This window comes from Necator americanus, chromosome II (genome assembly GCF_031761385.1).
Source record: "Necator americanus strain Aroian chromosome II, whole genome shotgun sequence".
Taxonomy (NCBI): domain Eukaryota; kingdom Metazoa; phylum Nematoda; class Chromadorea; order Rhabditida; family Ancylostomatidae; genus Necator; species Necator americanus.
The window spans coordinates 22,417,050-22,442,196 of NC_087372.1; the positions used below are offsets into that span (position 1 = coordinate 22,417,050).

At 43.0% G+C, this 25,147-nt stretch overlaps 4 protein-coding genes across 7 annotated transcripts; 2 read left to right on the plus strand and 2 right to left on the minus strand.

Annotated features, from left to right (window-relative positions):
• Positions 1-1,288: 1,288 nt before the first annotated feature.
• RB195_019033 (uncharacterized protein) lies at positions 1,289-13,246 on the plus strand (the record flags this gene model as incomplete). 2 transcript variants are annotated; one of them, XM_064186710.1, is made up of 5 exons in its annotated part: positions 1,289-1,354; positions 2,536-2,668; positions 11,589-11,667; positions 11,761-11,819; positions 12,711-13,246. In XM_064186710.1, the coding sequence occupies 5 exons, from the start codon at positions 1,289-1,291 to the stop codon at positions 13,244-13,246; spliced, it is 873 nt and encodes a 290-aa protein (XP_064042590.1). The 2 variants fall into 2 exon arrangements, with proteins under 2 accessions (XP_064042590.1, XP_064042592.1); XM_064186709.1 differs by lacking the exons at positions 1,289-1,354; positions 2,536-2,668; positions 12,711-13,246 and adding an exon at positions 10,671-10,728 and having other exon boundaries at positions 11,761-11,884.
• RB195_019034 (uncharacterized protein) lies at positions 4,510-4,916 on the minus strand (the record flags this gene model as incomplete). The annotated part of the gene is made up of 2 exons (XM_064186711.1): positions 4,510-4,627; positions 4,828-4,916. 2 exons carry the CDS (start codon positions 4,914-4,916, stop codon positions 4,510-4,512), a joined length of 207 nt encoding a protein of 68 aa, XP_064042591.1.
• Positions 12,881-13,246, plus strand: RB195_019035 (uncharacterized protein; the record flags this gene model as incomplete). The annotated part of the gene is made up of 1 exon (XM_064186712.1): positions 12,881-13,246. One exon carries the CDS (start codon positions 12,881-12,883, stop codon positions 13,244-13,246), a length of 366 nt encoding a protein of 121 aa, XP_064042593.1.
• A 3,092-nt stretch (positions 13,247-16,338) lies between these two features.
• RB195_019036 (uncharacterized protein) lies at positions 16,339-24,731 on the minus strand (the record flags this gene model as incomplete). 3 transcript variants are annotated; one of them, XM_064186713.1, is made up of 12 exons in its annotated part: positions 16,339-16,407; positions 16,701-16,845; positions 16,909-17,043; positions 17,108-17,199; positions 22,337-22,436; positions 22,623-22,746; positions 22,885-22,994; positions 23,053-23,179; positions 23,242-23,375; positions 23,436-23,560; positions 23,636-23,724; positions 24,629-24,731. In XM_064186713.1, the coding sequence occupies 12 exons, from the start codon at positions 24,729-24,731 to the stop codon at positions 16,339-16,341; spliced, it is 1,353 nt and encodes a 450-aa protein (XP_064042594.1). The 3 variants fall into 3 exon arrangements, with proteins under 3 accessions (XP_064042594.1, XP_064042595.1, XP_013303689.2); XM_064186714.1 differs by lacking the exon at positions 24,629-24,731 and having other exon boundaries at positions 23,436-23,509; positions 23,636-23,671; XM_013448235.2 differs by lacking the exon at positions 24,629-24,731 and having other exon boundaries at positions 23,636-23,671.
• Between the last annotated feature and the right edge of the window lie 416 nt (positions 24,732-25,147).

The following is a 25,147-nucleotide window of genomic DNA, read 5'->3' on the forward strand; positions in this document are numbered from 1 at the left end:
TCAGAAGAAGATAGTCTTTGCTGAAGAGTTGAAAGTGGACTTTTAGGATTAGAAAGTATCTCTAGAGCAACACACTGCGTCATCCTTGTGTTTGTCGGTTGCAAAAGACAAGAGAATTACTTACAATTTCTCTGCAAGACCTCCTACAGTAGCTTTGTAGTTTTTATTTTTGATTTTCTAGATTTTTATGATTTCGTTCGTTTTTAGTGAGATCGAATCAACGATGAGTAGCTGATAAATGATTCGTTCTTCGATCTATACAGAGAGTGTCAGATGAAATCGAATTTTTTTTTTGTGAAAATTCCACTTTCTAAAAAAAAACCAAATACAGTTCACCCACATATAACTTCATTTCAGCTGTTTAATGTACCATTGAGGCCAATGAATCTTATGTTCGCTAGATCCGAGCTGAGTCTTGTGTATGTTTGTGGGCAATCGCAAACTTGTACCTTTATGCACTTTCGTAATATCTTCCCTAAATCTGATTGTTCTCGTTAATTTAAGAGAAACCTCCCACGGTTCTTCTGCTTACAATAATTTGTTGACATTTCCATCCAAACGTATCTGAAGATTGAAAGTCACATTCTTCAGATTTTCGCGATTTTCGAGGCGAAATAGTACATTAAAGGCATCACCCCACGAATCTGAGGTGGTGCAGATTTCAGGTGGAGTATTCGTATACAGGATGGGAGACTACGGAGAAGGGGGTGATTCCGTCCATTTCTTCCTAACTGTCGTAAAAAACGGCCCGGAAGATACGGCTTCATTTGTTTTGGCGCACCATTTTGTACAAGAGGTTCGATTGGAGCGCGCCAGTCTTGTGCGGCGCCGCATCTTCCGGGCCGTTTTTTTACGGCAATTAGCAAGAAACGGACGGAATCACCTCCCTCTTCGTAGTCTCCCATCCCGTATACGAATACTCCACCTGAAATCTGCACCACCTCAGATTCGTGGGGTGATGCCTTTAAACAAGGCTGTGTCGCTGTACTTTCCTCCTCTGTAGGTACTGATTCCAGGCGGAACGATTACTACAATTAACCCACCAGCAACCGTCTTCTTTCGGAAGTGTTATAGTCGGGTCACAAAGAAATGAAGGTTGGTGCAGGTGCGTAAGCTGCTGCGCACGACGCGGCGCGGTAGGGCGCCAGGTTTTAGGTCCATTTGACCCGACTGTATCTCCATGGTCAATTTTCGCTCTCATCGATAATTCAGTGCAGTGATAGACTAGTCCTACTAAAGATACTAAGTGGAGATAGGTCTGAAAGATGCAGTCATTACCACTGTATCCATGAACACGTGCGGTCATTGCGAGCGTAAAATAGAGCATGAACCTGCTCTCTTCGCCAAAGGAAGAGTAAGGCTATGAAAATTTACGTTTTTCAGTTTCATATTAGTTAATTTCATGTTCAGTTGTGTAACACGAGAGTTTGCTACATTCGAAACCTATTACAACTATCAAGGGCGGGTGTAGTGTAGCGGTTAGAGGTTCCGCTTCCTGCACCATCGATCGGAGGTTGGAATCCGTCCTAGTGCTCACCAAGTCTTTCATCCCTCCGGGGTCGATAAATTGGTACCAGACTTGTCTGGGAGGATAAAAACACCGACTTGACACATCGGTTAGCCACCGCAAGTCATTGTATAAGCCTGGTACACGTACGTAAACCTCAAACTATTCTGAATTGAAATGAACGTGGATTGGCATCCTAAGCGGATTGATTAACGCCAGATACTTCACACACTTTTACAACTGTCAAATCCGAGTATTACGATTTTTTGTATAATCATTTTACAAAGAGAAGTGGAACTAATCAGAAGTGGCTTCTCATTGACTATGAGGAGACCGTGGAGGGTTTGCTTCATTTCCTTCATAGCTTACACATTGCTCCGGCACTCCTCCTTTACTGCAAATCCAATCCGAACCCTGCGGGCTCGTGCCCAAGGTCCCATCCCCCTGCCCGGTTCTCCCTTTGAGGGCCTCGGGGCTGCCCCTGATCCCACCATCCAACCTTAATCCCCTGTGGATATATTGCGGTAGACGCGGTTATACATGCGGTTCTATCCTTATATCCACAATACATGGCAAAACATAAATACACGACGTAAACGGCGGATCAATGGTGGGCCTGTCAATGGCTCAATGGAAGTGGTTTTCGGCGGTAAGTGGTATGGATGTAGTTCGGGGCCCAGAGGCAGCCAGCCAGGGTAATGGTTATAAGTGGTGAATATTAGTAGCAGATGGCGTGCATAGAGATTCGTGGTAATCGAAATACGTGAACAATAAAGCACGACACCACGAAAAAGACGGAAAGAGAGTTTTTTTTTAAAATCAATTTCATTGGAATATTATTGGGAAGTGTCAACCCACTAAACTTGTTTATGAAAGCTCACGTAACTTCAGTCTTAGTTCGCCCTCTTTTTGGTTTGGATTATGATTATTATTCCGCAACGGTACGCTAGTACACGTAGGAGTATGCATATGTATACTGGCATTTGAAAAAATTCTTTGTAACATGCGAAGCAATTTATTATATACAGATTTGGCATGTAAACCACTTGCTGTGCAATGTATGTGGGTGTAGAATACAAGAAGAGGAAAAGTTCGAAGAGAAGGAAGGTATAATTGCATGTCGACATTGTTATCTTTACGGCAACAACCCAAAATGTGCAGGTAATCCTTACTCTTATGTGGTTTGCTTGATATCTTTTTCTTCTATAATACGGGAATGTAAGTATGTTTCTCTTGCCTGGATTCTGTTTCATAGCGTTGTCTTCAGAAACTTGATTCTTTCACGCTGGTGCTTGTTTCTTCTTAAAGCTCCGAACAATTCTACAAATGAAATGTGTTCAACATGCTTGAAATATAATTCATAGCAAACCAGGTTTTCCAAAGTGGATTTCTCCGGGAACATTACTGAGACGGGCGTGTCCCACAACAGAACGATGTTACATGTGTGTAAGTCATAGGTGATAGTTTGTCAGAAACTGTTCTTAATAAACCTCCCTGATCATAAACCTTTTTGGCAGATTGGTCCCTCTTTGGTCGACTTTTTTGTTTCAAACACGAAATGAGTTTGCTGTTGTTGGACTATGCTCAAAGAGCTCAAGGAGCTGCAAGCAAGCACTTGACCCTTCCACAATCACAGGAATTCCTTCGTCTATAGAAATGAATTGGCAATTATTATCTCTTATATCATCATGGTCATGATCATGTATATAATAACAGGCTTATTCTGTCACGCGTGCGTGTGTGTGTGTGTGTGTGTGTGTGTGTGTGTGTGTGTGTGTGTGTGTGTGTGTGTGTGTGTGTGTGTGTGTGTGTGTGTGTGTGTGTGTGTGTGTGTGTGTGTGTGTGTGTGTGTGTGTGTGTGTGTGTGTGTCTGTCTGTCTGTCTGTCTGTCTGTCTGTCTGTCACGAAATTCAAAAAGGGGGGTGCGGCGGGTCCACCGGCGTCGAGTTGGTGCCTCGACGCTAGAAAGCTATAAAATGGGGTGCGACGGGTCCACCGGCGTCAGATACATATGGAAGGGAGTGCGACGGGTCCACCGGCGCCAGATACCTATAGAAGCGGGTGCGACGGGTCCACCAGCGTCACATTGGTGTGCCGGCGCCTTATAGCTATAATACGGGGTGCGATGGGTCCACCGGCGCCAAATTGGTGCGCCGGTGCCAGATACCTATAGAAGGGGGTGTGACGGGTGCACCGGCGCCAGATACCTATAGGAAGGGGTGCGATGGGTCCAACGGCGTCTTTGGACCCGGTCATTGGTGCGCAATAACTTAGTGTGCATGACGCGAAAGATAAATAGTAGCACCTGTTTAATAGCCGTAACCACTGGGCGCTTTGCTCTTCACCTTTCTGCGTGCCTATTTCCTTCTTCGCTCGCCTCAGGTTTGTAGCGTGTGCCGTTCTCAGAAAGTGGAAACGCGCATGAAAACGGCTGCTTAAATAGCAGCAGGATGTTTATGTGGTCTGACGTGGAACGTTATCTTTATCAGTAGGATGATGCCTTTCACGTTATTTTATGCCAAAACACCATTCTTCGATAACCGTTAGTAGAGAACAGGAGAAGAACCCATATTTCGCAAGATACTTTTAAATATTGTCTATAATATATATTGATGAGTGTTTGAAGCTGAGGCTCGAATGTTCTGCAAATGTAGAAGTGACGCGTTTAGAAAGAAGACTATGAAATCTTTCGCATTTAGTTATAATATAAAAAAAGGAAGAAGGATTGCTGGAAATACACGAGTCCAATTCCATAGAACTAATAACACTAATATTAATTTTCGTTGATCAGTGAAAGCGAGCGATGCAAACACCACAGAAAGTCTGAAGTCCGACTTTAGCCGGACGCTCAGAATGGTATATAATAACGAGCTTCGTCCGTGTGTGTATGTGTGTCACGAAATTCGAAAAAGGGGGTGCGACGGGTCCCGCGGCGTCGGATTGGCGCGCCGGCGCCAGATACATATGGAAGGGAGTGCGACGGGTCCACCGGCGCCAGATACCTATAGAAGCGGGTGCGACGGGTCCACCGGCGTCACATTGGTGTGCCGGCGCCTTATAGCTATAATACGGGGTGCGATGGGTCCACCAGCGCCAAATTGGTGCGCCGGTGCCAGATACCTATAGAAGGGGGTGTGACGGGTGTACCGGCGCCAGATACCTATAAAGGCGGGTGCGACGGGTCCATCGGCGCCAGATACCTATAGAAGGGGGTGCGATGGGTCCACCGGCGCCAGGTACCTATAGAAGGGGGTGCGATGGGTCCACCGGCGCCAGATACCTATAGGAGGGGGTGTGACGGGTCCATCAGCGCCAGATACCTATAGGAGGGGGTGTGACGGGTCCACCGGCGCCAGATACCTATAGAAGGGGGTGCGATGGGTCCAACGGCGTCTTTGGACCCGGTCATTGGTGCGCAATAACTTAGTGTGCATGATGCGAAAGATAAATAGTAGCACCCGTTTAATAGCCGTAACCACTGGGCGCTTTGCTCTTCACCTTTCTGAGTGCCTATTTCCTTCTTCGCTCGCCTCAGGTTGGTAGCGTGTGCTGTTGTCAGAAAGTGGAAACGCGCATGAAAACGGTTGCTTAAATAGTAGCAAGGCGTTTATGTGATCTGACGTGGAACGCTATCTTTATCAGTAGGATGATGTGTTTCACGTCATTTTATGCCAAAACATCATTCTGTGAAAACTATTGGGGGAAATCAGGAGGAATATCCATACTTCGAGTAATGCTTTCAAATTGCATCTATATTATTCTGGCATCGAAGGAGTGTTTGTAGCTGATGGTAGAATATTCTCCAAATGTAGTATTGACGCATTTGGTAGGGAAACCCCGTAATCTTTAATCTGTAATTTATAATATAAAGAAGAGAAGGAAAGCGTTGTTTTAAAAACGCAAATCTGATTTTACAGAAAACACCACTACTATCAATTTTCATTGATCAGTGAAGGGGAGCGAAGCTAAAACCAGAAAAGGTCTGAAGTCCGGCTTTAGCCGGACATTCAGACTGGTAATAATAATAATGATAGAAATATAATGTCGTGTTCAAAATTCTGAGAATTGGTGTGATCTAGATGCGATTATATATATATATATATATATATATATATATATATATATATATATATATATATATATATAACCTGAAACTTAACCAAAATACTCAATATGTTTTTAAAAAAAATGAATGCCTATATCACTGAAAGAACAAAAATGTCCACACAAAACAATTACTGGGACACATTGATCCCATAACCAAATTCTATGTGAAAATGATGCTAACCCTCGACTTAGAATCATTCTTCCTGCAAACTTTCTTGGCAACGCCCAAAGGTCGAAAGGGCTCATGTGACAGACTCGTTTGTCGGTTCATTAAAGGCATCACCCCACGAATCTGAGGTGGCCCGGAAGATACGGCCTCGAGCGTGCCGGCGCGCTATTTTCTACAACGAGTTCGGTTGGGGCGCGCCAGCCTTGTGCACGCACCGCATCTTCCGGACCGTTTTCACGGCAATTAGGAGGAAATGGACGGAATCACCCCCTCTCTATAATCTACGATCCGTATACGAATACTCCACCTGAAATCCGTACCACCTCAGATTCGTGGAGTGATGCCTTTTAGCAATTATCCCTAAATGAATTCTTGAACGTCGTAGCCGTTCAAAAATTCTTTTAGGGATAATTAAATACATGTCCCACTAGGCGTGAAGGGGTTAAACCAATTTTCCCGAAAATGGTCGAGATTGGATTCTCTTCAGTTGCTTCAAACTTCATGAAGCTTCGTTTTGATCCAGTTGTAAGTAGAAACTGGACCGTTGTCTAAAAGTGTTCCTATGAGGTTTTTAAATGACAACGATATTTGAAACACTGACCAAGGGCAGTATGGGTATGGGTATGGGACTGTAGTTCGCAAGTGCCACAGTGAGAACTCTGAACCTCTCCCGGAAATCTATAGACATCAGTGATCAGTGATTCAGTCAGCAGCCCTCAGAGTGAACATTCAACAAGGCGCCCAACAAGAACTCGAAATAATGTAATAACAGTAAACGACATATTGCATTAAAGATATTGATACGCCGGGTAACATTTTGGAAAAATTGGATGTTTTTTAGGATGTTTTTTAGTCCATCAATGATAATGGAGAAATCCCAACCTTGAAAATTTCAGTAAACGCCATTTTAAATATGAGGGAAGTACCAGCAACTCGTACAGCTATGTTGTATCTAAACGCTTGCTAGGTGCTTGGACGAAAATGATATGTGGTATAATACTTGTTATTCGGTTTTATCCTTGTTAGTAATCACGTTCTGGAGGTTTTCTTTTATGCGACAGTCCTTTCTGTCTGCTAAACATCACTAGTTATCCTCTTCTTCGAGTATGCGCTGCCCTTCACTTTTTTAAACGCAGGAACATCCTTCAAAATTAGGGAAGAAAACATTAAATTGGCTCCCTATTTTTTACATACGCATTCCTCTTACAGTTTTATAGTTTATTAATCACACTTTAACGATCATCCGTCGATGTATTCACCATGAGTGTCTATCACAGTGCTCCATCTTTCTGGGAGAGTTGCAGTTCCCTGGGACCTGAAGTTAGAGGCTGAGATACAAAGAACAATCAACGATTGATTTGAAGTGAAAGAATTAAATAATTTTTGCTGCAGGGAATTCTTCACTCTCAGAGGGATATATGGGGGTGCGGGACAAGAGGTACCCGTGAAAACCGGCTGACCGCTCCTGTCCTCCCTTCAGCACCGCGCTCCTCCGCGTAATTACGGCTATCTTTCCACCACCTAGATATCCTCCTCGACCGCCTGAGATCACCTACACCCCGCCTCCTTATTGCTCTCTTATCAATACCGCACGCGACGAAGCGGTGGATAGTGCGAATTTTGAAGGGAGAAGGAGTCAAAAACGAAAGCGAATTCTGATGTACGGATATAGTAAAATAAGTGCATATTACTGGGAATAAAAGAGAAGTAGACCCTTCTATCCAATGTAACTTTACATAAGTAAAAATTATCTCAGAAAGATGCTCCAGGGAAAGGAATAACATACATGCATTTTCACACATCTCATAATTTTATATATATATATATATATATATATATACAACCAGCAGCACATAAGTATGTGTTTGTCACAATGCCATTCTACGAATTCGTGTTCAACTTTCAACTGCAGCAGCTACAATAACAGCAACTTGTAAGCAAGTAACAGCAAGTATGCGCTTATTACGTTTTATACATTCTTTAAACTCCTTTCTACATTTTACCTTTTCGAAATTTTACTTAGATATAATATTTACATAGAGCGCATGTCAAATATTTCAATACTTGCTTGTGCGTTTTATACAGTTTTATATAATAGAACTTTGTATGCTTCTTCAAACTCCATGCCAGTTTTACCCAGCTAGATAAACAAAAAGAAATCCCTAAAAAGCGCAAAAAAATTAAAGAAGATAGCATAACACCGATCAGTGGGACATTTCTTGAAACATCTCTTGCATTCCCAGAGAAGAATGAGTGTTTTCCACGTAATACGTCGAAACAGGATAATTTCATTTCCTAAATCGCATATCACTTATACAAACCTATTTCATTCTTTCCTTATTTTATATTAACTTACAAGCACTTTATGTAGACCTTCGAACAACATCTAACAGGTACTTTCCTTTCCGTTCGATTTTAGAAGCGCATCATAAGAACTGTAGGCGGGGCGAAAAAAAAAATCGTCGTAAGAGCGGTAGACGCGGCAAAATGGGAGGAAAGGGAGGGCGTAGGCGGGGCGTCTTGAAGACGTAGCACAAGAAGAGCAATCAGGCTACTGTAGCGATTATGACGGTATCAGGAGACGCGCAGTGCAGTTAACGACGCTCATTAGCCTCCTGGATACGCGGCGGCACATCATACGGCACTCTTGACCGTTCCCCGATATATAGTCGCGGAAGCGGCCCCCAATTTGAGGTTCTGGCTTGGGAAACGGTCTCTTATCCATATATTATTCATACTTCGCTCCATCAGACTTGACCCCGGCGCCCCTAAGCCTTATCTGAAGCAAAAACTGTTCGATCCTTTCCGTGACCTCAAATCCGTCGTTGTTTTTTGAGTCTCAACTCCCCCAGGTTCCAGGGAATTGTGACCTTCTCAGAAAGATGGAACACTGTGGTAGGCGCTCATGGTGAATCGAAGGATGATAGTCAATGTCTGATTGAGAAACTATGAACTTATAAACGGTAAGTGTATGTAGAAAACTGTCCAAGGTTTTGCCGTTATTCCGGCAATGTAGCCTTTTGATATTTTTGATATACTCATTCTGAACAAAAAATGCAGACACACTAGAAAACAAGAGGTCAATTGCCTGATGGGAGTCACACTCCTGTGCATTTATGGACAGGTCTAGCTCTCTAATCGACTAACTTCAATCCATTAAGCTTACCCCTAACTTTAGCCGCAATACTACAGTCTCATACTCATCATTAAAAGATTTCACCCATTCTGAGTGAATTCTGAGTGAAAAATTGGTGAATACAACAAAAGTGGCTTCCCTAATCCCCTGAACATAAGCAATATTATTGTCAAAATAAGACAGTGTACTTCGTGGCCCTGCTGACTGATTCTATATGCATTTGCCATGTCATCAGTACTTTTTGCTCACGAAACTCTTCTGCGAAGGATCCAATACATTTGCTTGAAGGGGAATAACACTCCAAATTCAGAACAGCTCAAAGGAATGGTACCTCTGACGCAAAGCCGTCCTCATGAAAATCAATTATCAAAGGAGCGATCCTGATCTACACTCGCCTTCTGCAGCCCACTGGATGACACATTATTGCGCGTTTCGAGTATTGATTCTATTGAATGAGACCTTATGGGATGGTAGGAACCGATTTTATTTGGACTCGGTGCGTTTGGCTGGATCGGTTGGGGGATCGTAGGCCTAGATAAGGCTAAGTCTAGTGTGTATGTAGTACATAAATCATGTCATAAATCTCTATGTAGTAAGATAGTTCTCTTCGATAAATCTCTCATAATAAATTTCATTAGACCCCCTCGTTTAATATCGCATAGCTTCTTTGTGGATTAGTCTTTCTTCGTGACTCTTGTTCATAGTAGGTGTTGCAGGATGGGGTTTTTCACCGTACCATCCGCGTAGTGCAAACTCGCACTGGATGCGTTGTATTCTTGTGTTGTCACCCTGTTGTTTTTATGTTGACACTCTCTTCTCCTAATTCGCTTTCGATAAAGCTACTCGTCTTTGGCTGTCATTGTTTGCGCGTTCATGTTTTGTAATGTGTCCAAGTTAAAGGCATCACCCCACGAATCTGAGGTGGTGCGGATTTCAGGTGGAGTATTCGTATACGGGATCGTAGATTATGGAGAGATGGGTTCGTAAAAAACGGCCCGGAAGATGCGGCGTGTGCACACGGCTGGTGCGCTCCAATCGAACTCGTTGTAGAAAATAGCGCGCCGGAACGCTCGAAGCCGTATCTTCCGGGCCATTTTTACGGCAATTAGGAAGAAATGGACGAAATCACCCCCTCTCCATAATCTACGATCCCGTATACGAATACTCCACCTGGAATCCGTACCACCTCAGAATCATGGGGTGATGCCTTCAAAGATAAAGGTCTAATAACCGAAGCTTGAGGTATTTTTTGGAGCGTCGGTTTGACCAAATATCCCGCGTGACAAAACTTCAACGTGAGAGAAACTTGGCGCGTCCACAACCTCAAGGTAAACCAAGCTTCCTCTATATCTGGTTTGGTGTGCCAACATAACATCCTTCCTGGTACACTAAATGGAGAATGTTTATGAACCATATTTGAACATTTATTTATGCGGACTTCTCATCCATATTACTCGCGTCATTATCAATCTGAGCAACGAATTTTGACGCATTTTTCTGTTTAGCTTTAGCTCACTGACAAATTATCACCATGCCCATTATTATCATCATCATCATTAGATGCCCAGTTCGACCAAAGATTTCACTAATGTGTGCATATTGACGCGATGCGTGTATATTGATAATATGTAAAATAGGAGCCGTTTGCATTCACAACTGGAAGTAAGTTTATCAGCAGTCGTTGGCAGTTGGGAGGAGGGCAAGGAGCAAGTCCTTAGGGAAGGAACTGAATTGTCTTACATCTTGGGGGCATGCTGTTCAAGATGTCGTTAATGCTGCTCACTGTCGTTCGTCCGCTCATGCTTTCCTGTGAGTAATCTACGTAGTTACTCATGGAAAACTGTTCGAGAGCGATGGGAAACGAGGAAGCTACAGCGTGCACAAGAACAAGAAGAATTATCGGGGTGGAAAAAGGCCTTCGAGTTTGAATTTTCCTGTGATACCTACAACGCGCGACCTCTGTGGGTGGCCCCCAGCATAAATCAGTGAGGTTTCCTCGACAGCTTAGGGTGGTCATAGGTGGTTGTGGTTAGCTGTTTGGTTGTTATTGAGCGCACGGTTGTGAACGCTCAATAACCATCAAGTGCGGAGCCATCGGAGCCCGCCCGCGCTGCTGTGAATAGGCGCGTGTACAACGCGGGTGCGTTATAAGGTGCCCAGTAGGAAAATGGAAATCCGAAGCTTGTTTCCTATCCGATTTTTTAGGAAATCTGGGGGAAACTGAGCGTGATGACGCTCGTACTCGTAACCTTGACCATTATCCTTATTTTTTAATGAAGAGATCTAAACATCGTCAATTTTGTGGTATTCTGCCATTAAACATTTCGAAAAAAACATGATAGAATGTTAGTAGCTACAAATCCAAAACGAATATTTCGATTAGCACTACCTTAAGATTTCACGTACAGCAAGTTCTGGGCCCTTTTTTTTCGCTGCCATACGACAATTCCTTAGATTTTTCATGCATATGCATTTGAATAGATCATTCTTATGTAGCAAATTGAATAGAACAGAGTTATGCCGAACGCATAAATTGTTGCAGATTTCTTAGTTTAACAGATTTCATTTTAACTAGTCTGTTGAGTTAGGGAACAATAGGAATAGCACCAAGAGGCAACAAACGTAACCAAAGAGAACTAAAGATATTAGAAATTGAGCGTGAACTTCAGGTTGTTTCGAAGGTATTGACGTGAAATATGTGGAAGCAATGGGCAAGTTCTGGCACAGAACATGTTTGCAGTGTAGTATGTTAGTTGATTATTCATATTATCTACTCAATACCACGTTGAGATTCCATTTTGATAGGAACCCAGTTGGTTTCATTTAAAACACTTATTCTAGCTGTCTGCAGCCTTTGAATCGTGTTTTCGTTGAGAACGACAGAGGACTGCCAATGCACGGTCATTGCTGTTGGAAAGAACTGTTATATAAGGAGGTCGTTCTAAATTTCAGTACGACGAGATGATATACATTTTGTACAGAATTCGTTGTGGAGTTGAAATGAATCTTTTGATCCAAATTTGTTAGAAATTGCCTTTTAATGTGCTTTGACGAGAACGTTGTGACAATTTTACGTCTCTGACCTTCACCTTCACTTTAACATATGTTATTTGTTAACCTGACCTTTTGTTATTGTTTCAATGCCATTATTGAAATGAGGCAATGTCACCACACTCTCCCAGTGTTCGGTGCATTTTTGTAAGCAGTTGAGGCCGAAACGGCTCTACGGTTTGGGCGAAGTTAGTGGGGCCTCGCCAAGTTCCCCCGAGTTGTAGATATAAGTGAGCTAGCGGAAGTCCTTCCTTTACTACAGCTGCTGGTTCCACCGCGCCGCTTGTGTGTTTCCCACATAGTCATATGATCATCTCATGAATAGCGTTGTTTGTTCCATCAGTCCGCGTCAAAAATCATAAAACAAGTGCCATGATTGATTTTAGAAACACTACAAGGATTTTCACTCATCCATTCTTACTTAAATATTAGGTTGTTCGGAAAGTATCTACCGAGAACTTCGCAGTAGCCCAGATTTTTTGAGATGTTCTGGAAGTTCCCGTTTTAAATATATTATATAAGGACACTACCGCTTGTGTACAGGTAACATATCTGGCTCCCTCTTTCTTGCCTATTTCATCTTATAATGGCCGAACAATTCACCCATATTCGACACGAACTCCTTTACGAGTTTGAATCTTTCCACCCCGCTGCTGAAGCCCATCGAAACTTAAGTCAAGTATTCGGCACTGAAACCCCTTCCTAGCGGTCTGTGTGCGCCTGGTTCCAACGCTTCAAAGCCGGAAACAAGAAACTCGAAGATGAGTCTCGCTCTGGTCGACCGACTGCAATATCGCTCGACAAACTGAAGAATCTGGCGGAGCAGCATCCAAATGAAGGCGTGCGGTATTTTGCTGCCAGTCTTGACTGTTCGCTGTTCACCGTGAGTAATGGACTGCGATCTCTCGGAATGGTGAAGAAGCTCGGTCAGTGGCTCGAGGTCTACTGCGCTCAACTGCAAAGACTGGCCGACAAGATCCGCAAGGAGCACGCGAAGCTCGACAACGTTCGCCTGCTGCACGATAACGCGCGTCCTCACATCGCGGAGAAGATTTCCCAGAAAATTCTGGAGCTCGGATGGGAAGTTCTACCGCACCCTCCGTACAGCCCGGACCTGGTCCCGAGCGATTACCACCTCTTCCGATCGTTTCAGCATCACCTGGAGGAGAAGCGCTACGATGATCGTGACCACCTCGAAAATGACCTTCGGGCTTTCTTCGCCTCCAAGTCGCCGGAGTTCTACGCTAAAGGAATCCGTGATCTTGTGAGACGTTGACAGAAGGTTATCGATGTTGACGGAGATTATTTCGTCGAATAATTAAATGTTGTTAAAAAGTTGTATTGTTCTGAAGTTTTGCCGTATTTCGGCAGATACTTTCCGAACACCTTAATAGTGTCTTTATTGTAAGGACAGTGTCCATCTATTGGGACCTTTATAATGTATCATAAATCCGTAAATATACATAGAACAGTATGCTTTGAAAAACACACTACTGACCTTCAATCTAATATACAGGGAGTGGATAGTTGGATTGGAAACGGAATTGCGAAACAATGCAGGTAAACAAAATTTTTCTATGGTGGGGTAGATACCTGAACTGAACGCCTCAGCACTGATCCGACCACAAGGCATATCGCAGCCACTGCAGTTAACCCTGAAACACCTATTTGAACAAACACGGTTCTACCTGATTGACCTCATTGATGAAGGGGAAAGGAGGCCATGGTGAAAGTATCATGCTTTGTAATAAAGGGAGTAGTCTGTCTCACTCACGTGCGTGCGTGTGCGCGCGTGTGTGTATGTGTGTGTGTTTGTGTGTGTGTGTGTGTCTAATTCTTCCAGAATGGAAGAGAGGGATCCTGCGGCATAGAATTCGTGTGTGCAATTCTATCGCACAATAATTTCATGTAGATTTGGCGGAGTAAGAGACGGTGCGGCCCGTTTCACAGCCGTGAAAAGTGCGTTTGTTGCGTTTCACACTCATGCATTCCATCACGTACCTATTTTCCTTCCCGATTGCCTCGGATTTGTAACATTGTTTCTTTGGAAAGTGGAAACACGCATGCAAATAGCTGATTTAGTAGCAGCCAACAGTTTAGAGCTCTGACGTAGAACCTTATTTTTATCAGCATGATGTTGACGCTGACGTGATTTCGTGTTAACAGATCATCTTATGCTAATTCTTCTGGAAAAACAGAGGAACTTTACATTTGCTTCCAAAATTTTTCAAATTGTATATCAGAGGAATGTATGTTTAAAATCAGGTTTGGATATACTCTAAATGTAGTACTGAAGTCTGTAGGAAGAAAACTGAAAACTTTCGTCAATGCTTAAATTAAAAAAAACTGCCATTGGGAAAAGAAAAATTTGTTTCTGCAGAGAAGACTCACAGAAGATGTTACTGCTATTAGTGCTTATCCGCGTGGGCGAGTGAGGCGAGCAACAGAAGAAGACTGAGATCCGGCTTTAGCTATAGCCTCACACAAATAAAAAATAGCAGCACTTATCTTTGACCACTTGAGAAATGGTTTTGTTTTCGCTGTCGCAGAAGCAGTTAAAGTACTATGAAATCGAAATATTGTTTTGTATTAGAACTGGACTGCGTTCCCGTGATTGATAACCAGCCAAGGAACAATACTCTTTCTGCTCGTTTTCTCCTCTTCTTTCATGAACTTCGACCTTGCAACACGTGAGTAACAGTGCTGTTGAGGATAATATCGTGCAACTCTTAGGAATGGGTGTGCACTTACGATGTTCGTAAAGACCGCACGGGGAGCGACACTGTTAACAACAAAAGATATTGCGAGGTAAAGAAGACCCATGAGAATCAATTGAAAAACTCTGGCTATCCAGAGCGTGTAGAAAGACAGCTGGAAGGAACTGCACTATTATGAGTGGAAACTCAAGTAAGGAGCAAGAGTGCCGCGAACACACGTGCATGAACAATGCGTACAAGAAGTTTGCACTATTAATACAGAATATTATATAAATTATGTGGCAACCCTCACTTAGGGTCATCCACAACTATTGTGCAGTTTGTGGCTCAAAAACATTACCCAAAATTGTATGTTTCTCCCAATTGCCAGATTTCTTCTCTTGACTTTGTTCTGTTTTACAAGGTTACGTTGAGCACGATGAATGGAAAATTTTATGCGATTAAAAAGATCCTAAAATTCTCCACCTAAACAAAATTTTATCACAACACTTTTCTATTGTCATCAAAAACTCGTAGAGATGAATTATGAATTGGATCTGGCGGATCCTGTTCTGAATGTGCAGCAAAAGAGTACCGGCTTTTGATTAAAAAATAGTGCGTTGGCCTTAGAACATGTGGATTGCCCTGTGAACATTATCGATTTTATATTAAACGAAAGGTAAAATGATTTATTGGTGTATTATTTTGAACACGCTCTTCTAAAATCATAACAGTAGCATGTCGTGAGGAACATCCATGTCAGTGGACCAGTGCGTAGCTTGAATCGGAGTGAATGTCCCTAAATTCAGCACACAGAATCAAAAATGCGTTTATTCGTGTATGGTTTCATTGCAGTAATAAACTCAAATAGAATTGACAAATGAACCGAATCAGGGATTGATATCATCCAATAATAGAGCGTTGTCAGACTCTTTCAATACTCTCCCACTTTGTTCATTTACGTCCGTCGGCAGTGATCTCCAGCGCTCTGGCGAAGGCTGCGTGCAAACCGCGAGCGCGAACACTGGATTGTTGGAACACGTATTTATGTTTTCTTGTTATCCCAACGAGGTTTTGGTTAACTGTTTTTTTTCTCTTTTTTCATTGATTAACCAGACCCTTTTGGTAATACTTACCACAACTTTGTTGGTATCAGTTCACCTGTACTCGGAAGAAATGATAGTCCGCATCCCATGATCAGTACACTTTGCCAGCACATTTTGATGGTAACTGTTTTGCATGATGATGTATATTAAAGTTTCGTCAAGGACTGCAGAAAATTATAATTTATCATGAAGAAGAAAAGAGTGTGGAACATGAATACTGAAACAGTTATCAGCTCATTGCAATTGATTCGGGACTATTGATCACTAGCGACCACCTTCTCCACGTCCACTTTTAGGTCATTTTCCTACTTGGAACTACGAAAGAAATAAAGGCATGAATCGTTGTTATCTGCCACACCCGACTGGCATTCTTACCCTCTCCAGTTCTACATTGGCACTATAAAATCAAAAACATTTTTCAGCTGTGTGGTGATGGTGTGTGTGGTTTAAGGTGGTAGAGACAAACCTACCCAACTAAAACCAAAACATTCATAAGAAAAAATATTTCGCATGGTTCCACATAATATCACATTTCACATTACACGTACAACGATGCAAGACATTCGTTAACTGCTATCAACGGTATTTGCAACGATATCGTCTTTTTTCCCGTCCTCAACATCCATATAGTCAGCCTGAAAATTTCACTATTGTGCTGTTATATGCAGTAATTGATTCTGACATGTCCAAGGAAAAACTGAAAGACAAAATCTTGTGCTGTGAGCTGAAAGAAAGCGATATAAAGCCCAAAAGATAAAATTTTGCAACTGCTTGATGTGACATATTCGAAGAAAATTGTTTATGAAAAAAAAAACAACTATCAACTACCACTTTGCTCATTTCAATTCTTATCTGTTAATTAACTGAATTAGGTTCATTGATTGTCCATCACTCTGTAATTACGTGCAACCAGCTAGTTTATGCTTACATGGTGTAGCGATTTACACTTTGTGTCATCCGAATGGATCTCATCGATTTTTGGCATCTCATCTAAATCATTCTTGCTGAGGTGATAGACGAATCCACAGCCGAACGCGTCTCCGATAACATTTACAGAAGTTCGCAAACGATCTCTGCAAACTTGGAACCTTCTGGACATGACGCGATGGACGTGAACAGCTATAGTTCCAACTTACAGAAACCAGTCGATTGCTATTATGAGTGATATGTCGTTCACAGGAAGTCCGAGAGCTGTGAGCACGATCATCATTGTCACAAGTCCTGCACTTGGAATAGAAGCAGCACCAATAGATGCCAGCGTAGCAGTTAGGCTATAAAATCGCAATTTTGAATAAAACATGACAAATCAACGACTAAACAAACCCTCCACACTACCTCACAGTTAGCAGTTGTCCAATGGATAGATGCATTCCATTGATTTGAGCGATGAAAATAGATGCGGTTGCCTCGTACAGTGCCGTACCATCCTTGAATAGCACAAAATATCGGGGGAAAAAAAGAGGAAATTGCTATCCTCCCCCTCTCTCCCCTTCTCAAAGCAAATTCTATCCCAGAAAAATTGCACGAGATCAACTTAAAAACAAAATCATCACCGGAGGGAGAAATGGACAAAATTGTGCCCCAGCCAGAGCAGTGAGAGGGGATTCTAATGCGCATAAACATGGCACAAAATATAAAGTTACAGAGATGTGAACAGAGGAATACTAGAGGAACGGAGCAACTTTAGCATGGCTATCAAGTACGCTTCCAGAAATCATTCGGGGTCTTTGGTAGTGCGTAAGGGCGCGTATGATTTGGGTCCTTGACTATTTGTGGACATTCATGCTCAACAGACACATTTTAAACAAAAATAATGGAGCCAGGAATACGTCTTTCCGCCTGGAAATACGTCCTGAAAACAACAGCTCTGCCTGAGGACTTCTGACACTTTCTCTAAGCTCAACTTGAAGAATCTGTTACCATCACGGAGCTCCCCCTAGTAACTTTAAGCGAATACTCCTTCTGAGTTGCCTATATGATCGTATTTGCACTACACTGGAGTGCAAAATATGTCCGGATAACAACGACGGTGATTGCACGGGTTCATGTGTTGTTTATATGATTTCCTGTGTGCAGTGTGGTGGCGAATCATAGGAGAAACAGCTAGACCACTATGCATTCGAATCAAAGAACACCTGGACGGCAAAAGGAAATCATGTGACTCCACTGCATTAGGTGGTCATAGGGTACGGCGTCATAACGGAGAAGATTTTGAAGTTAAGATCACGATTTTGGCGAACCTAGTATTGCGGCGCGAGGCTCTGGAGGCTTTTTGGATCCACTCCAAGGGCCCAAAGATGAATCGCAAAGAAGAATGCCTCTGCCGTATGCGGGAACTCGCCCCCTATTTAAGGCTGTTATTTGATTGCGCTAGTCACTTCACAACAGGTATCTAGCAGTGGCAGAATAGTCAGCTGATCCTAAGGTACGACGTTATCTTCTACTGGTAGCTATGAGGCCCAACAGCAAACGCAGAACTTTCTTTGTTGGGCGGATAAGGCGTTTGATCGGATTAATCACATTCGATTTCACCCTTTCAGACTCTGAAGAAGGTGATATTGCCGAAACGCCAGCCACAAATAAAGGATTATAACAACCTCGTGTCCGACTCTATTGAAGAAAACAATTATTGAAGCATCAACATGCTGAGGTTTATCGAAAGTCGCACATGGAAACTTTCTCTAAGAGCTTGAAATTCATGCCTTTCTTTTTTTCTGACTAGAATCGGAAGCCTAGCTAAGAGTAAACCACTGCTAAGATTCACCACCGTCTTAACTAAGTGTCGCAGGGTGGCTCCCTGATCCATTTGGACGACGACTGTGGTGAAAGCTAAGCTCGCCGCGGTAGGGCTGCCTCGTTTGGGGAAAAGTTTTTTCGCCAGCATATTCACTACCCCAGTATCCTGCACACTGGGCCCTGCCGCCTCAGCTGTCGGAAGGTATGGCGACCGGTGAGAGGCGGTCAAATCTCAGGTTGCACAGGACGTTTCTGATTATGGACCAAGGCGACACCCGAACGACTCGCCATGGAGACTGTCTCAGACTGTGTACTTACAACGCGAAAACAGTGTCCACAGACGCTGACCTCATGCCCTTCTCGGAGCTGCAGAGCGTACCAAATTTCACCTGATTGCTCTGCAGGAGACCAAATGCTGAAGGTGCAACGTACGACAGATGAATGACGGTACACTCCTCATTCGGTGAGAGAAGGTTCCATCGCGAAATGTAGGAGGTGTTGGTTTTGTTGTGCACCCATCTGTCGTCTATTTTGTCGATTCTCACGAGATCCTGTCACCTCGTTTGGCCATTCTTCGCCCTGCCCCTGCACTAAAAACCCATCAACTTCATTTTCATTAACTGCTACTCACTAACATCAGCAGCTGATGAATCCGAATTGCATGCGTTTTATGAAGAACTGGGGAAAGCAATCTGCAACAAAAACCGATCTTCTCCAAGTCCGATGTTGGGGACTTCAACGCAAAACTAGGAAAGGTTTTACAAGAGGAGTACAGGATCGGAAGATTTGGACTACCAGACCGAAACGAAAATGGCAATCGTCTCGCTGGACTCTTGTCCGTTGCTCGTCTCTTTTATTTGAACTCTCTTTTCTTGAAGAAAGATCATCGTCGGTGGACATGGGAATCGCCCAATGGAGCGACTCATGCGGAGATCGACCACATAATCACTAACCGGAGGTGGTGTCTACTTGACTCCTCAGTAGTAATAACCTTTGGAGTGCTTCTGATCACCTTCTCCTTCGTGCGAAAATACGACATAGCTACACGATGGAAAAGAACATCTGCTATTAGCAACGAAGGAGAAAAGAAATCGTCTACGGTGATTGCGTACTCGAGCACTCTTTGTCTCAAGGTGACTGGTACTTCGTGGAGGACCCAAACGTGGACTACGAGACGCTGCTCAGAGGATTACGAGCCTGCGCTGACCATGCGTCGAAGCCGCGCACGACAAGCTTGGATCGAAGACCACCAAGGAATTGTTGAAAAGAAGAAGGACTTTGAGGCCTGATCCGAATGCATCGCACACTGAGCGGTTAGTAGCTAACACTAGCTGCAGAAAAGCTTTGCAGGAGGATCCTTTGAAATACAGGCAGAAGAAGATTCTGAAGCAGCACAATGAAGAACGAGTCTGAGGAAGGGCCGCAGGGAAATGACGTTGCGGTCTCGCACCTTTTCTCGTCCTAAGGTAGAAATCATTACTGAGAGGTTCTACTCGAACCTTTTCCGTTTTTCCGTCCAACTCCTGTGTCACGCCCGATGATCCCCAATGGTGAATCTCCACCACGGATACTCCCTTCGAAAGTACGAGTCGCTATCAAGAGAATGAACCTTAGCACTGCCCTCGGACCTGGTTTTATATAAGCAGATATCTTCATTCAATCTTAGCAGCGCACAGACATACCTTCAGAAAGAAAGGATCCCAAACAAGTGAAAGGCCTCGCGAACCTTCTTATTTATAAGAAAGTTGACCGAGATGTCCTTCGGAACTACCGTGCGATATGCTTGCTGAGCGTGTTATACAAAGTATTCACCAAGATCATCCTCACGCGCATATTTAGGACGCTGGATGAAGCCCAGCCTCAAGAACAAGCTGGATTCCATCACTAGTTCAGCTGCTTGGGCCAAATCCAGACCGTCTCGACAGTCATAGAGGTTTCCGGGAATACCGCCTGCCCCTTGCTCTAACCTTCTTTGACTATGAAAAAGCCTTCGACAGCGTACAAACGAATCCGATACTGTCAGTGCTGGTCGATCAAGGTGTGGATGCGCCGTATGTGAGGACATGAGCCAATTGCTACGATTGATGCACGACTAAGATACAGTTTTTCCACCACCCCCTCACCATAGTCACTGGAAAGGGATTACGACAAGGCGATACTATATCGCCGAAGCTGTTCACAGCTGCATTGCAATGGATAATGAAATCACTTTCCTGGGAAGAAAGGGGCATACGTGTTTATGAGAGATTTCTCTCGAAGCTTCGTTTTGCGGACGACATCGTTCTCATTTCGAGTATCAGTGAAGCAGAAACGATGCTCAACGAATTGAACGGAGCAGAGAAGAAAATAGCACTGCGAATAAACAGAAGGAAGACGCAGTTCATGAAGATCGCCTACTGCGAGGGCAAAGGAGTACAACTTGGAAGCTCCCAAATTGTGGAAACTTCGTCATACATATACCTCGGACGTTCTATGAATATGGAAAACGACTTGAAGGAAGAACTGAATGGAAGAATTAGAGCAGCATGGGCAGCATTCGCACCCGTCAGGGAAGCTACGGACCAACTGATGGACCAAGATCTTCGTGCCCATCTGTTCGACTCGACAGTTCTTCCAGCGCTCTGTTACGCAGCAGAGACGTGGGCAGACATTGCTGCCACGTCTAGGAAACTACCCACAGAGCCCTTGAGAGATGTTCTGAAGTTCTGAAGTTGAAGTTTAACTGGCGCACACAACATCTAGCCGGGCTTCGCAGATTCGACTTGAGAACAATGTCCCGTCTTCGCCATCGAAATATATAGAAAACAAAGTATAGATGGACCGGTCACATTATGAGAAGAATTGACGGTAGATGGACTAAAAGAACGCTAGAGTGGATCCCAAGAGGTGCTAACCGCCATCGAGGGAGACCGCCGACGAAATGGGGTGATGTGTTCGCTACACGGATGGACCAGCTGAAAGCTCAGTTGAATACGGCTCAAGGACCTCGTCAACGTCACTCACGAAACTTGAGAACATCCTCGATAGCAATGGCGAGGGAACGAAACGAGGGGAAGAGATTCTGAGGCCTGCATGTCCAGTGAAGACGGGCCATCTAAGTGAGTAAGTTGGTCAACTTCTTCACTCATTCTCTTCAGTACACAGGAAGTGTACAACTCGTGTCATGGTAGAAACTTTATCCATGATCCTAGGTCACATCTTCAGCGTATATGATCTTGATGAGTACTATATGATGCTGATCGTTGTGGTCTCGGACAGTGAAAAGAAGTACTGGCGACTGTCATTTCAAAAATCCTCAACACCAGTTTAGTGTCAGATCTCAACCTTACTACTACCATATAGTCGTAGAAGCATTATTTAGAAATAGAATAATATCTCGGCTTGCTCAATCAAACGAGCGGTTGTAGACGTCAGGTCGTAGTATCGAAGTTGAATCGTAGTGCGACAACCATTAGAAAGATACCATTGTAAGGACCGTGACATCCATATTAGGAGATAAATCAAGCAAATAAGAAAAGTCTATCAGATTTAGAGAAGGATTTAGGAAGAAATAATATTGTGATAATGTTAAAAGGACAGAAATTGATGTCAATCATATGTTGGCTATACTGCAGTGGGCACAACAGACTAGTCTCTTGCAGTCGAAACGTTATGGAAAAAAAACAAATAGTTTTGACCAAATCAATAGCTCCCAGAGAAGATAAACAATGGTGTGAGATTTGTTTCCAACGGTGGTGCGTACACCTTCGGATGGTTTAAAGCCTTCTAATTTCCGAAGGTCGAGATACGTATCGATGCTGAAGTAAAATAAGAGTTGAAATTGCTCACCATATTCACCATAGCACCTACGGGAAGCACAAACTTCGTGACTCGGCTATCGATTTCCAATTTATGTAGACAGCGAAATGTCACAGGGAGTGATGCAGCACTTAAATACAGTAGTTTTTGACACAAAAAACCTCTCAAAAACGTTGTACAACTGATTTACACTACGAATAAGCCGAAACATTGTGTCGCAAGCTTGCACTTACTCAGTTAGTATTCCATAATTTTCGCAAGACAAAGGTACGGTAGGCACAACATCAGCATTTTTCGGTTGGTAGAATGCTATTACCTTGAGGCTGTTCCCAGTGCTGTGAGAACTGCTTGTCCAAGTCCGCGGAGAAAAGTGTAGGGGTTCTGACGAGTGCCAAGAAAATAAATGAGTGGTAAAGTACAGAAACATTGAATAGCCAGTCCTGCAACCATACGAGTTGTAGTTTATAAGGAAGCCATACTTGTGGCAACAGAGTTGAGATCCTACTTCAGGTAATTGAAGCTCACTTAAAAGTGTCCTCAAAACTTATAAAGAAAGCATTTCAAATGAAGTTAGTTACCCAACACCACCGTCACTATGAACATAGCCAATGTTTGAGCGGTCGCTAGTAAATCGTACACCTCTAACATCTTTTGTGCGATCAATGATGGAATTCCGATAGGTCCAAACCTGAGAACGCAATCTTCTTAGTGTAAGGAATGTAGTACTGTTTTCTGTAGCTAATCACCACATAATGTAAAGGACAACTCTTGTGATGACAATATCCAATGCGATAAAAAATTCTGCAAGAGGCCGAGCAGGTTTTCCAAGCCGTGAAATGACTACACCAATCACGATGCAGAAGACGATAAGACCTTAATCATTTTTTAGAGTTGCGAATACACTAGTACAAGACTTCTTAATCGTCTTTACTCACCAAGAACATTCATCCCATCTGAGTAAACCAAGTAAGCCTTTTCAGCATTCGGCTCACTTGAAATGTTGGTGGAAACATAAATCGTTTTTTGTTGTTGAAAGGTGGATCGAATTATGTTCTCAGGCACCATATTTCTGCACGAAGGGAAAAGATTTTTCAAGAATTTGGTCTTTTCATCTTGTTCAATATCTCACCGAAATAAATCAAGAAACTTGTCAACTGCTGCAACTTTGCCGCTGACATCGCCATCCATATTACTCCTTTCCCCCTTAATTCGTGGATCTCCTGGATGCAGCAGCATCACAACAATGATTCCTAGCTTAATGAAAAGAAGAATGAACACCACGAACACAATTTTGTTTGCTGCGGAAATATGCGAAGTCAGTTGGCTTACCAAAACGGCATGAGTTGTTGTAAGGACATAGTACATGAGTGCTCTTCGACCGACTTTCTTCGACGTACGGCTATCCAGTTGAGATAGTCCTCAATTTTGATTACTTATATGATAACTGAAGACTGGATAAACTAATTTTTGATCGCCGAAAAGCTGCTTCTTTTCTAATCTTCACACCCAAAACAGTCTTCAGAAACTGTTTTGGGCGTGAAGATTAGAAAAGAAGCAGCTTTTCGGCAGCTCTCATCATACAAGAAGTGGAAATTACAATATTGGAGGACGTGGAACTTAGTCCTGTACTAGTCCATCAAGAATTGTGATGGCAACTTCACACAGTCCGGAATTTCAGTATACTAATCAATTATTTGCAAATTGCCATCATCAAGCTGCCTCACTGTATAATCTAATGAATGTATGTAATAAATAGAAATTGGTTGCCCTATTATTATTATTGAAATCAAAAACCTCTAGGAATTAGAGATGCAAATTTGAGTTTTCTAAACCGGAGATTGGATCTTGAAATCGGATTTCAAACTGGAGTTGGAGTTTTCTAGCGTTTTACAAGTGAATACACCCCAATCAAGAGGGGTTAATTGGTGTAAAATCTCTTTTCTTTTGCTTCCATTCAAATCTGGGATCCACCTAAGAGTTCTCCGCAAGCCAAAACCAGTTACCAAAAGAGAAGACTTGAAATCATAAATATTTGTGGAAGCAGTTCCAGGATCCTTAGGAGATTGACATCCTAGATCGGGCGCATGCATCATCCGTTTCAGATATCCCATATCCATAATACTCCTTCTAATAGTTTGCAGTGTTCGCTGCTCTCGCCTTCATCGATCGATAGAAATTATAGAAATTATTAACAGTGGTGACATTCCCTGTAAAATTAGAATTTTTGCGCTATGCAGTCTGCTTCTGGAATTGCTAGTTAAGATATATTCGTGCAGTCGTCCATCTGAGATCATACTATATTCTCACAATCCTTGACCTAACCTTGTCCATCATGTACTTCTTTCACCGATACATCGGTACCACGCCCAGAGGAAATCGATTTCGTTACACATAATGGAGTAAGTCCCAGTATAATTTGCTGCATATTGTCGTGTCAGAGTTTTTCCTTCATATCGGCTACATCAACAGAGAGAAAATATTGCTTCTAGATGAGGATCACTGTGTAAGCTGTAGGCATTCACGATTATTCAAGTTCTTTACGTCATGTTATTTCGCAAAACTATCTGATAAGACGCGGTTCACTTGAATATGCCTTGTCAGAACTTGAACATTCCACAAATATCCTAGACGGAATCCTCATTGTCATGAAGAGGCATAACTTCGACTATAGCTTCCTACTTCTCGAGTCCATTTCACCTAATTTGGTTCGCCATGTAACACCTCACCCAACAGGTGCAGTGCAGAACAGGACTTATGCGCCCGTTTCTAGATTGTTTTCAGGCGTCGAAATAAAACTCCAAAAAGGCTTAATAGTGTTTTTCGGTTTGTTTTTTCAATGCG